This window comes from Aquarana catesbeiana, linkage group LG13 (genome assembly GCF_042186555.1).
Source record: "Aquarana catesbeiana isolate 2022-GZ linkage group LG13, ASM4218655v1, whole genome shotgun sequence".
Lineage (NCBI taxonomy): Eukaryota > Metazoa > Chordata > Amphibia > Anura > Ranidae > Aquarana > Aquarana catesbeiana.
The window spans coordinates 67,860,021-67,873,832 of record NC_133336.1 but is presented as its reverse complement, the minus strand read 5'-3'; the positions used below and the strand labels follow the sequence as shown (position 1 = coordinate 67,873,832).

The following is a 13,812-nucleotide window of genomic DNA, read 5'->3' as shown; positions in this document are numbered from 1 at the left end:
TGGCTTCGTAAGAAGCATTTCAAGGTCCTGGAGTGGCCTAGCCAGTCTCCAGATCTCAACCCCATAGAAAACCTTTGGAGGGAGTTGAAATTCCATGTTGTCCAGCAACATCCCCAAAACATCACTGCTCTAGAGGAGATCTGCATGGAGGAATGGGCCAACATACCAGCAACAGTGTGTGACAACCTTGTGAAGACTTGCAGAAAAAGTTTGACCTCTGTCATTGCCAACAAAGGATATAAAACAAAGTATTGAGATGAACTTTTGATATTGACCAAATACTTATTTTCCACTATAATTTCCAAATAAATTCTTTCAAAAATCAGACAATGTGCTTATCTGGATTTGTTTCCACATTTTGTCTCTCATAGTTGAGGTATACCTATGATGACAATTACAGGCCTCTCTCATCTTTTTAAGTGGGAGAACTTGCACAATTGGTGGCTGACTAAATACTTTTTTGCCCCACTGTTCATATGCCAACACAAGTAAAAAGGTCTTTTATGGTGGTGGAGAAAATCAGAAAATTTAACCAAAGGACTGATGTGGATCTTACCAGTCACTCGAGTAATGACTACAGATGCAAGTGGCATAGGTTGGGGGGGCCCATCTAGGCCCACGAATAACACAAGGAGTGTGGAAAGACAAGGAAATTAAATATCATCGAATTTGAAGGAACTAAAAGCAGTTCTTTTGGCACTCAAACACTTCCAAGGAACAACTGAAGGGTCACCACTTACAGATTCAGTCCGACAACGTTTCCGTAGTACGTAAACAAACAAGGGGGAACTAGGAGTGGAACTTTGTGGTCCCTGGCAGAGGAGATCCTAAATTGGGCAGAAAAATGTGTTCTTTCTCTGTCAGCAGTACACTTAAAAGGAGAACTCAAATAAGTAGCCGACTATTTCAGCAGAAAGATTGAGAGAAGGCGACTGGATATTAAATCAAGAGGTGTTCAAGATAATTACACAAAAATAGGGAGACCTGCAAGTGGACCTATTCGCATCAAAAGAAAACACGAAAGTCCGAGCTTTCTTCTCTTTTTAAAGAAGGATGGAGCACTCTGGGTGAAGCCCTAGCATAGAAATGGAGGTTAACCAAGTGTTATGCCTTCTCCACCCCCCCCCCCCGATACCTTTGTCAAGCACAGAGTGGATCTCTTGTCGACAAAGGAGCAAGCCTTTGGATGCAAGGTCCTACAAGCTGTAGTCCCGTAGGGGTAAGTACTCGTTTATCCTCTCAGGTGGCTGTCCTGAAAGACAATTGATGGAAAAACCTAAATTACTTACTGGTAACATTCTTTCCTGGAGTCTTTCAGGACAGCACTATTACCCACCCGAATATATAAATGACTTGAGATTTCCTGAAACGGGAACTATGGTATTTTGTTTTTGTATCACATGATCTTTTGTCTCCCCAGCAAACTGGAGGTGCTCTAAGACAACTGAGGAACCAGCAGGGGAGCAGGCAATTTAAAGGTAGCTGGCGCGGTGTTTCCTGCAGAGGGGAGGAGCCAAGGTCTCTCAGGTGGCTGTCCTGAGACTCCAGGAAAGAACGTTACCAGTAAGCAACTTAGTTTTTCCCACAAATAGAACTTTATTTTGGTGGTATTTGATCATCTCTGCGGTTTTTATTTTTTGCGCTATAAACAAAAAAAGCGCCAATTTTGAAGAAGTAAAAACCACAATATTTTTTGTACTTTGCTATAATATCAACAGTTATCCCCTTGATTGCCCCCTAGTGTTAACACCTTCCCTGCCAGTGACATTTACACCGTAAACACTAGGGGGAGATCAAGGGGATAACTGTGTTCCCTGTGTGTGTTCTAACTGTGTGGGGAGGGGACTGACTATAGGAGAGGACAGATCGTGGTTCCTAGTAAGGATGAGCTCAGGCGTGTTCGCAAACAGCATGTGCAGAGCCCACCAGGAAGTCAGGACTGCACAGAGCTAATCAGACAGTGAGACATATCCCAATCCCTGCAGCCGCGCATCGGGACAATGTCTCCCTGCTTATGAATAGCTCTCCGCAATGCCAACTTCTTGGCGGGCTCTGCATGTGCTGTTTCCTAGCTATTAGGAACTCACAATCTGCCTCTCCTCAGCTTAGAGAACAGGGATTTGTGTGTTCACACACACGTCCCTGTTCTGCCTCTCATGCCCATGATCACGCGTGGCCGGCAGTCATAGCGACTGCCGGCCATGAGCATTGGCACGATGGTCACCTTAAGACATGAAGTATATAATGACAGCTAAAAATAAGGAAAGGTTCAAAGAGGTAATCTCCCAAAAGGGACCCACGCAGTAAAAAGCAATTAAGTTGCGCAACAACATTATAAGTGTCTTGTAATGATGATGAAGGTGGTAATGCTGGAAAAAAAACAATTCTAAGAGAACCAGAATTGCAGAACACCACATGCCAAGTCTCTAGAAACCAGTGACCTTACTGACATTCACTTGTTGCATGTAGTAGATGTGAAAAGGCAGTCCTTGAGTTTTAGAAATGTTAAAGATTTTAAGAAAGGTTTGCAATGCTATGTACTAATTTGCTTTAATGAATTTAAAGGTTCTGTAGTTAATCTGCAAATGTTATATGCTTCCAGTTATGAACCAGAATTGTTTCCAGGCCTCATTTACAGGATGGTGAAACCAAGAATTGTACTACTCATTTTTGTGTCCGGAAAGGTGGTATTAACTGGTGAGTCTCTCAAGCAATCCAGTAGCAAATACATGTGCGTTACATAAAGTCAGTATCCGTTTTCCGAGGAAATAGTGGTTGTCAATAATGCGAGTGACTCCTGATTGGTGCTGTTTTGCTGGCCAATGCAGTTTTTAGTGTAAAACATTGTCTCCTCTCACCTTCCATGACAGCAACACATGAGATGATGGGCTCCTTCCTACAGGAAACACAATCAAATCACAGCGGTTTAAAAGGTCTCCTCTTACCTTCATTCCAAAAGTTCTCTTACTGCACTATCCCCAAAAAAATGAAAATGAATAAACCATGTTGTGATTGAAATATCTGTGAATAAGCTGCAACTAACTAATGCAAGACACACGCATTACAAACAATATTCAAAATAATAAGCTGCGCTATATATCAAACCTGCATGAATCTGTGAGTCATGCCAATACACATATATATGCAAAGTATTGCTGTCACCCGTGATCAGTGCACATTAAAGAAATCAGAAAATGTATCAAAACAGTCAATAAAAAAAAAAAAGAAAATTTTTTTTGTATATAAGTCCGTCACAAAAACTCGTGATTCAAAAAAAAGGAGCATTAAGTCCACTGTTATAGACACTCTCCCAAGAGATGGATTAAAGATTTTAACGTAGATAGTGACATGCAATTCCAACACTGGACGTATTAAGTGTAAGGATATGTTGAACAAAGGTGCCTCCACCTCAGATAATACTGCCGCTTACCAGCTTCCTAGGTCTCCTTTCACAGAGACCCAACGTGCCTTAGGCTTTTACCCAGCCCCGGGTGTTGTGGTAGCTGTTGGCGCCAGAAAAGATCTCCCCCGCTTTCAATATGAGATGTCTCCAGATGAATGTTGCAGCAAAGGCCAGTTGCAGGGCCCCTGAGGATAATGAGACATCTGTCTTTGTGCCAGAAACCTGAAGACAAGATCAGCTGTCACAATGTTTTTGTCCAAATACTGTCTGACTAGCCTGGAATAGGACTTCTCAATGGCAGGAACTGTAGTGTTGCACTGGAACTTGAAGTCAGTCAATTAACTCTGCTCTTTAGTCCCTCCATAGCAGTGTCATGACAAAAGAAGAGAGCATCCATCGAACAGAGGGCCCAATCCGTATAGTGCTCTCTGAACACAACAGAGTCCAAATGATGTAAGACACCAGGTGGCGGACTTGGCGTGCTCCAAGCCTCGCTCCTGAAGCCGGAACTTTCAGTCAGAGCAGGTAAGGGTCAGAGCGTGCCCAGCGTGACCCAGGAAGTGGGGATAAAGCGCGGAGGAGACGCCAGACCCGCACAGCTGTGGAGGCTGAAGGACTCCTGTTTGCACCAGGACTCAGCGAGCTGCAAGGAGCTGAAAGTCTGTCAGGACCCACCTCACAGAGGAGGATGGAAAGGCAGCACAGGTGGCTGCAGGCAAGAGCAAGTTGGGGCTGTTTACCTACTATGGGGGGGTGACGCCAGGCTAATCCCTTAGTTATTCCTGGTAAACCCCCTCTGCGCTCACCTTTGGAGGGGTGGGGGGGCTGCAGCCATGATAGAGAGGGCAGGAAGAGTGACCGTTGGTTGTTTCCTCTTCTTCTTTTGCAGATTCCCCAAGCGGAGCTCAGGAGGTCTCTGACAAAGCGCCTTCTACATCCGCTAGCACTAGTGCCAGTAAAAAGTATGGTAATTGTGGGGAAAGGTTGTCTAAATCCCACACCAAGCCGTTTTGTTATTGGTGTATTAACAAACTGGCTGGGAAAGAGGCCTCAGGATTAATGAGAGATTTTCTGTTCAAGAGGATATGTTGGCCACTATTCAATCTTCCTGCACCTCTGTACCCACACAAGTGGTAGACTCAGAGGAACTTGCCCCTAAAGAGGGCCCCTCAGGAGAGTTCACTGTCAAAACCAGGACCAAGCGTCCCTTTGCCATACTCTCAAGGACTTACCCCGGCTCAGGCCAGGGAAGCAGAGTTGGAGGAAGTAGAAAGCCAGGCAAAATCTGAGCCCAGCTCAGAAGAGGCGGCTGATCTAGGTCTGGATAGTGATGTGTTGGACATGAGGTTAAGCAGGCATCTCTTCAGCCTATAGGACTTGGAGGGACTCCTTTTTAGGCTATTTATGCCACTGAAGAGATCCCTGAACCAGTTGAAGAAACCTCTGCACAGGATAAGATGTACAGGGGGTTGGTAAAAAACAGTCAAGGGTATTCCCCTTGCATTAATTTTTGAAGGATGTAGTTCTTCAAGAATTGGAATTTCCTGAAGAGAGTTTGGTCAGACCTAAAACCTGGAAAAGAAGATTCCCCCTTTAAGGAGGAAGCAGAAAGATTCCTGAAGGTTCTTAAGTTGGAAGCCACCCTTTCCCAGGTAACAGTCTGACCTCTTCTTCTTTGAGGACTCTAGGAACATCTGGGATTCAATGGATTGCAAATCTGAGTCCCTGCTGAAAAAAAGCTTGGGAGGCCAATTCCTCTGCTATGGCCCCTGCATTAGCAGCAACCTGCATTGCCAGGAATGTAGACTTCTGGATAGAAAAACTTGGTAAACACCTTTCACAGGGTAATAAGTCTCAAAGTCCTAGATTTCCTTTCGGTCATAGGAAAGGCTGTAGCCTTCATGGCTGATGTGGCTGTTGACTCGGTAAAAGCCTCAGCCAAAACAGGTGCCTTCATTAACTCGGCCAGGAGGGCCATATGGGTTAAAGCCTGGGAAGGCAATCTTGCTTCAAAGGCCGAACTGTGCAGTCTGCCCTTTGAAGGTTTATTGTTGTTTGGGCCAGGCCTAGATAAGGTTTTGTCCAGGTCGTTTGAGAGGAAATGTCTTCCCTTTCTAACAGACTGGAAAGGTACAGGAAATGTTTTTGAGGCCTCTCGGGACAAAATCAACAAAAATCTAAGAAGGAACCCAACAGGCAGTGGGGGTACAGTAGAGGTAGACAAAAAGGTAATTTTCTATTTCCCTCTCCAGGCCAAAGCACCAAAGGATGCCAAAATCAAGGTAGGGGGCAGACTATCATTTCATTTCCCAGTGGGAGGAAATGTCAGACTATACATATATCATCAAACTGATCAGAGAAGTCTACCGCCTAGAATTCTCATCAGAGCCCCGCCTATGATTACGCTAACGCATCCTCCTAAGGATGCATTAAAAAGGAAAGCCCTGCTAGAAGTGATTCAGGAACTGGTAGAACAACAAGTGGTAGTTCCAGTGCCAAAAATACAGCTATACCAAGGCTTTTACTCCCACATTTTGTGGTACCCAAGCCTTCAGGGAAGTACCACCTTATCATGAATCTCAGGAACCTAAACAAATTCCTAGAATACAAGAGGTTTTCCATGGAGAGTATTTACAGAAAAACCTGTTTAAAGGATGTCTTCATAACTACCCTTGATCTCAGGGATGCCTATTTACACGTCCCGATCTTCCCGGAAAAACCAGGCATTCCTGAGATTTGCGGTGGTAACCCAGGAAGGGGTTTTCCAGTGGAACTTCCCTTTTGGACTAGCGGCAAGTCCAAGAATCTTCACAAAGATCCTAGCAGAGGCAGTAGTCTTTCTCCACCTCCAGGGGTTAGCGGTAATACCATACCTGGATGGCTTGCTCATATTTGGTCCGTCAGACGCTCAGGTGAAAATATACCCGAAGGGTTGAATTAACGAAGTATCAACACATAGTGGTTATGGGGATACATAGATAATGCTAGGTGCCACGTCCTGACATAGTACATATAAAAAGAGAAAGGTTGGGCTTTGGACTTTCTTGGCACAATAATCACTGTAGTTGATATAATTAAAAATCCGATTTATTAAAGCTTGTTTAAAAAATATATAAAAGGACAGACAAATCAGTTCATAGACCATACATTTACATTTTATACACTCCATACAAAGCTCTGTATTTGTAAAGATCAGTTATGCAATATTTGGGATAACCAATTTACATACGGTTGTATTATATTTGAGGAGCTATGCAGAGATAATAATCAATAGCAAGGACTCGCTCAACATGTTGCACGCCAAAGCGCTTCTTCAGGAGCACAGAACAGATTACTGGAATATACAAAACATACAATAAATAAAATGCATTGAAATGAAAAAAGCTACACAAATATAGCCAAATCAAAATGTTGCACATTTGGTATCACTGCCACTAAGGCCCAACAGATGGTGCTAATACATAATCCAGGTACTATTCATATACCATGGGGACATATGTAACATAGTAGTGATATTAGTAAATGTATAAGACTAAATAAGTCTATTTAAATCAGAAGGATTGTGACTGCCGAGGAAGGAGAGATGAGGGGGGAGAGAAAGCAATGGGAGGGGGAGGGGAGCAAGAGGAAAGGGGGGAGAGAAAGGAATGGGAGGGGGAGGGGAGCGAAAGGAATGGGAGGGGAGCAAGAGGAAAGAGGGGAGAGAAAGGGAGGGGGAGGGGAAAGAAGGGAAGGAGAGGGAAGTGGACATGGGAGGGAAAGAGAAAGGGAAGGCAAGAGAGAGATAAGTAAGAAGGGAAAGGAAGGAAAAACTGGGAAGGGAAGGATAAAAGCAAAAAGGAGGAAGGACAAAAGAGGGAGGGAGAGGGGAAGGAAGGGAAATGGAGGGATTAGAGATATGTAGGCTCAGCCTGGGAGAGGACCCCCTAAAGATAGGGAGGTAATTGCTCTAACAATATAAAGGTGTAGGTCCATAAGTGTAACTATATACGTGTCTCACGGGTGTCACTTGGAAGGGAGATATATATAGTTGTAATAATTTTACTATAAACGAATACCCATGATACCCATTATAATATACAAAATAGGCCAGTTAGAAAGACCTATTAACAACTTAGTACAATATGGTAATATGTTGCCAGTACCTAAGCGGGTATACATATATCAGTGGTAAGGGGTATTAATCGGGTATCCTATATAGCTGATAATGATGATTATTAAGGTATGAATTATTAACCTAGTAAACAATATATGTCCAAGTCAGTAGGAGTAAATGTAGATATTGATTTTAATTTTAAATATACTACAAACGCTACGTGTGCATAATAATTAATAAAGTAAGGGAGAGTTTCACTTACCAAGAGTGTTTCGTGGATTGAAAACTATATATACATAACAGGAATAAAAAGTGTCTCCACTAGGTATCTAGACATTCAGCCATCTATTGCTGAAATAAACCGCAGTAAGCGTGTAGCCAGAGAAGATAATACATTGGCTAGAGGCAGGAAAGAAGGATATATCGAGCCTCTGGACGACTTTGCCTGTGTGTGGTAGTATATAGGGGTTAATCCATATCCAGATCGTATGGCTGTAACATCAGATCAGCAGACCCACAGAGAGAAGAGAGAACGGAAAGATAACATAAATAAAAAGAAGAAATGTCAAGACAGCATAATAGTGTAGAAAATCTGCCTATTATGTACTCTGTATAAAAAGCCAAGCAGTCACATACCTTACTGGTTCGAAAGTAGAGCAGACACTGTAGTCAGAAGATATCATCCACACAGCCGCTTCGGTGTAGAGCGACTGACAGTGTGGAGCGTGGGGAGAGAGACGCAAGGAGCGTCTCTTGTACACACGCCCCGCTTGTAGTCACCAATCCGCGAGGCCGATGTGACGTCATCCAAGCCGGCCGAAGAATGCAAACCGCGCATGTCCCAGTCCGTCGCATCGGCATGGAAACCGCTGACTCGCGGGATAGGAAAAGAGCGGCTGCAGTCCTGGGTACCCTGGAAACCAGCACTACCCAGTGCACCAATCACCCTCGTGAGGGGGCGTGGCGCTAGGCGGCCGCATGGTAATGAAGTTAAACCCTGACGATGCATGTGCACCTGTTGTGGGTAGCAAAGCAGCAACAATAGGTAGAATCACACCTATAAAAACAATTAAAGCTAGATAATTCAATATACATGGTAAATATATTTTGAACGGCTCATTCTTATGACAATATTCAGGAAAGCACAAAAGAATTGAGAAATGAATAAACAAAGGAGAGAGCACCAAGGACCACCAACAATCAGGGCAGTAGAGACTGGTGAACAAACAGGCCCGCAGAAAGCTGGAATAGCCTTGAATGCCAAAATTGTTACCTTGTCATAGACAACCAGGGGGGGGAAAATTTTTGGACTAAGAATAGGAAAAGGGATTAAATTACCAGCATAAATATTATAAAAATGGCTTATATGTGTGAGCCTCATTAATGCCCGGGGGGTATATGGCACCGAGGCGTTCGATCCACATACTGTATTTATTGGCGTATAACACTCTCACTTTTTCCCTTATCGTCTTTCAGGACAGCACTTGAGAGAGTGACTCCTCCCCTTGCCAACAGGAAACACCTCTTCCACCAAACTTTAAAAGGAGGCTCCTTTCCACACATTGTCAGTTTTTGTGTTTCCTCCGGAGGGAACACTTCGTGGGGAAGTCAGGGCTCTCAGGTGCTGTCCTGGGAGCTCAGGTTTCCTGGTTTTTTTCATCAAACACTTTTTACCTCATGAGAGCTGTTCCTCCCATTCCACAGCTGAGGTGAAGTGCTGCTGGCTGGGCTCCCTCTCCCTCTTCATATGGGCTCAGGGTGAGTCCGACTGTCGTGGGCATCGCTCCTAGGCGGCGGCAAGACAGGCGGTGGCCGTTTACTATATTTTTTTCTCAGGTCCACCGCCTGTTGCTCATTGCACCGCCGCCATATTGGGGATGGCAGCGGGGCTCCATCCGCCGGAAGTGAGGCATCCGGAGGGGGCGGCGCCCACGGAACAGGCGTGCGGCGTCATTTCCGCCGGAAATCGCAGAGGGAAAGGGGAGGAACGGGGCTGGTGCTTATTTAGCGGTTCTGGTCCGGCGCACTGGCGCTATTGGAGTCCGGAACCGGCGTTTAGCCACACAAACACAGCAAGCGCTCCTCGATGGAATCGATGGCGGCAGCAAGTGGGACAGGCACAGGCACCAGCAAGGCCCAGGTAAGGTGCAGTTGTATACTGTCTTCCCTGTACTGTGGGGTCTCTCTCTCTCTATCTCCCCCCCCCCGGTGGCAGGGGCCTGTCTGGGCACATAAAGCAGTTAGCTCTTACTGTGCACCTGTGGTGAGCATCCTTGGGTATAGGACAGGTTGTCTCACTGGGATGGTTTCTTCTTTTGTCTCATGGCAGGCCAAGAGCTCTGATCCAGTGGCAAAAAGAAAATGTCCTTCATGTAAATCCAAGGGTGCAAAGGAAGAGCAGTTTCACAATTTAGACGTAAGACGTATCCTATTACAGTATTTGGAAGTAACAGGAGGGTTTAGAGTTTCAGATTCATTATTTGTTCTTTTCTCTGGAAACAAGAAAGGCCAACAAGCATCAAAAGCATCATTGGCTAGATGGCTTAAGACAGCTATTTCTGTAGCCTATTCTCAAATGGGTTTATCTTCCCCGCTGGGAATTAGGGCTCATTCAACAAGAGCCCAGGCCACTACATGGGCAGAAAGAGCTGGTGCCACCCCAGATCAGATTTGTAAGGCGGCTACGTGGTCAAGCTACTTAACGTTTGTCCGTCATTACAGACTGGATCTCCTATCAGCAGGTGATCAGGCTTTTGGCAGAAAGGTTCTGCAGGCTGTGGTCCCTCCCTAGGGGGGTAAGTCTCTATTATCCTCTCAAGTGCTGTCCTGAAAGACGATAAGGGAAAATTCAAGTTAGACTTACCGGTAACTTGTTTTCCTTGAGTCTTTCAGGACAGCAGCATCCCGCCCTATTGTTTTTTCATATATATACTGTGACTAATCATATCTCGATTATGTGTTCCAGTTTGGGGCCGGAGGTTCTCTACTACTACTGACAATGTGTGGAAAGGAGCCTCCTTTTAAAGTTTGGTGGAAGAGGTGTTTCCTGTTGGCAAGGGGAGGAGTCACTCTCTCAAGTGCTGTCCTGAAAGACTCAAGGAAAACAAGTTACCGGTAAGTCTAACTTGAATTTTCACCATGAAAATCGAGTGCAAATAGCGTGTGCGTGTTATACGCCAATACTTTAATTTCAGCTGCCTCGGAGGGGACAGGGAGGGGGGTGGGACGAGCGCCGTCAGATTACATACAGTGAGAATCTCCTGTTTAATTGGCGGCCTCTGTAATAGAAAGTCCTGTCTCCTGGGCCGCCATTGGACCACTGTTCTGTCTATCATAGGAGATTCTCACTGCATGTAATCTGTTGGCGCTCGTCCCACCCCCCCTCCCTGTCCCCTCTAGGCTGCAGATGGGCATCGATCAGGCTGCACTGATGGCAGTGGTGAGGCTGCTGCAATGATGGCAGTGGTGAGGCTGCTGCATTGATGGCAGTGGTGAGGCTGCTGCATTGATGGCAGTGGTGAGGCTGCTGCATTGATGGCAGTGGTGAGGCTGCTGCATTGATGGCAGTGGTGGGGCTGCATTGATATGGACTAATAAGGCTGCATTGATGGCACTTGTGAGGCTGCAGATGGGCATTGATCAAACTGCATTGATGGCAATGGTGAGGCTGCAGATGGGCATTGACCCTTATTTTGCGTCAAAGTGCCTTATTAAAAATTTAAGTTTTTTTTCCTGAAACTTCCCTCTTAAAATGAATGTGCGTGTTATACGCTGATAAATACGGTAGTTTCTGTTTGTCCCAGTCTCCACCTCTGGGGTCCTTGGAGATCACTGATAATACAATGAATGATATTGGGGAGACATCAAATCTGTGATAAAGATCTAGATGTCTGCTGACTGCTGTGACCATCTTGCCCTCCGCTGAGTAGTAGACATGGTCTTTAATTCTGCATCTTAAGTGTCTGATGGTTTTGCCTACATAAAAGTAGGGATGAGCTTCGTGTTCGAGTCGAACCCATGTTCGACTCGAACATCGGCTGTTCGATCGTTCGCCGAATTGCGAACGTTATGGGCCGTTCGCGCTAAATTCGTGTGGCGCGTCACGGCCCATAATTCACTGCGGCATCGCAGTGCATTGCTGGCTGATGATTGGCCAAGCATGCACTATGACCCGCATGCTTGGCCAATCACAGCGCTGTCAGTAGAGAGAGCTGTAATTGGCCAAAGCCAGGGTGGCTTTGGCCAATTACGGCTCAGGGCATTTAGTACACACCCCACACTATATAAGGCCGCCTGCACGGCGGCCCTGTGTAGTGTGTGTTCCGGTGTGCTGAGAGATAGAGAGAGAGAGAGACAGTGTCATTTGATTTGAGTTAGATAGATTAGGCAGAACAGTCAGTCAGTTAGCTGCACTTACAGTGTATTGTGTATATATATGCATCCCAGGTGTTGCATATATATATATACACTGTATTCAGTTTAGCTAGATCCGTTCCTGTTATCTTCTATCTAGACTATTTACATTTAATGCAGTGCGTCCTGCTCACAGTGTTCAGCTAGATCCGTTCCTGTTATCTTCTAGACTATTTACATTTAGTGCAGTGCGTCCTGCTCACAGTGTTCAGCTAGATCCGTTCCTGCTATTTACATTTAGTGCAGTGCGTCCTGCTCACAGTGTTCAGCTAGATCCGTTCCTGTTAAATTCCTACTGACCGGCAGGCTTGTCTGGTTACAGTATATAAAGCTACCTGAAGAAAATTACAGGTGTTCTATTTGATCCTATTAGTACCACGGTCAGGCAGCTAGACTATTTACATTTAGTACAGTGCGTCCTGCTCACAGTGTTCAGCTAGATCCGTTCCTGTTATCTTCCTACTGACAGGCAGGCTTGTCTGGTTACAGTATATAAAGCTACCTGAAGAAAATTACAGGTGTTCTATTTGATCCTATTAGTACCACGGTCAGGCAGCTAGACTATTTACATTTAGTACAGTGCGTCCTGCTCACAGTGTACAGCTAGATCCGTTCCTGTTATCTTCCTACTGACAGGCAGGCTTGTCTGGTTACAGTATATAAAGCTACCTGAAGAAAATTACAGGTGTTCTATTTGATCCTATTAGTACCACGGTCAGGCAGCTAGACTATTTACATTTAGTACAGTGCGTCCTGCTCACAGTGTACAGCTAGATCCGTTCCTGTTATCTTCCTACTGACAGGCAGGCTTGTCTGGTTACAGTATATAAAGCTACCTGAAGAAAATTACAGGTGTTCTATTTGATCCTATTAGTACCACGGTCAGGCAGCTAGACTATTTACATTTAGTACAGTGCGTCCTGCTCACAGTGTTCAGCTAGATCCGTTCCTGTTATCTTCCTACTGACAGGCAGGCTTGTCTGGTTACAGTATATAAAGCTACTTGAAGAAAATTACAGGTGTTCTATCCCAGCTTAGTGCAGCTACAGGCCATTAGTATGTCTGGAAGGCCAAGAAGGAGAGGCAGACAGTCACAAGCCAATAAGAGAGGGCAAGCAGGCTCTGTGTCTAGTGCTGGTCGTGGAGACGGTGCATCCTCATCAGCACGTGGCCATGGGACACGCTTGGCCTTTTTTTCGGCAGCTGGCCATGTTGAGCCGCAACATGCGGAAGACTTGGTCGAGTGGATGACCAAGCCGTCCTCATCCTCCTCATCCTCTCTCACCCATGCCCAGGGTGCTTTGTCTGGCAAAGCAGCGGCCTCTTCCTTCAGCTCAATGTCATCAGTGACTCCTTCCCTAGCTCCACCATGTCCTCATGAGGATTCCCTCGAACTGTTTGACCACAGTGTTGGGTACATGCTCCAGGAGGATGCCCAGCGTTTGGAAGGCTCTGATGACGATACTGAGCTCGATGAAGGCAGTAACATGAGCGCGGACAGAGGGGGTGCCCAAGAAGGACAGCAATCTGGCAGTCATGCTCCCCCTGCTGCAGCATACTGCCAGGTTTGCTCCAGTGATGAGGAGGGAGGGGATGATGAGGTCACTGACTCAACGTGGGTGCCTGATAGGAGAGAGGAGGAGGAGGAGGAGGAGGAGGAGGAGGAGGAGGAGGAGGAGGAGGAGGAGGCGGCAGCACATCACCAACGAGGCAGGATGCCCTCCAGGGGCCAGCCTAAGGGCAACACATTGACTGCATCACACCCCAAAGCTCCACATGTGCAGGGCGCTGCAGTCTCTGCGCGTTATTCAAAAAGTTCTTTGGTGTGGGCCTTTTTTGAGACGAGTGCATCAGATCGCACCGCTGCTATTTGCAACATATGTCTCAAGCGTATCTCGCG

At 45.8% G+C, this 13,812-nt stretch overlaps 1 protein-coding gene across 1 annotated transcript in view; it reads left to right on the top strand.

The window, feature by feature from the left end:
* Window positions 1-13,812, top strand: part of TBPL2 (TATA-box binding protein like 2) — a 59,274-nt gene that overhangs the window by 35,654 nt on the left and 9,808 nt on the right. The window contains exon 6 of the mRNA XM_073608933.1: window positions 2,603-2,697. Coding sequence (XP_073465034.1) covers window positions 2,603-2,697 — 95 coding nt within the window. The remainder of the gene's footprint in view (window positions 1-2,602; window positions 2,698-13,812) is intronic.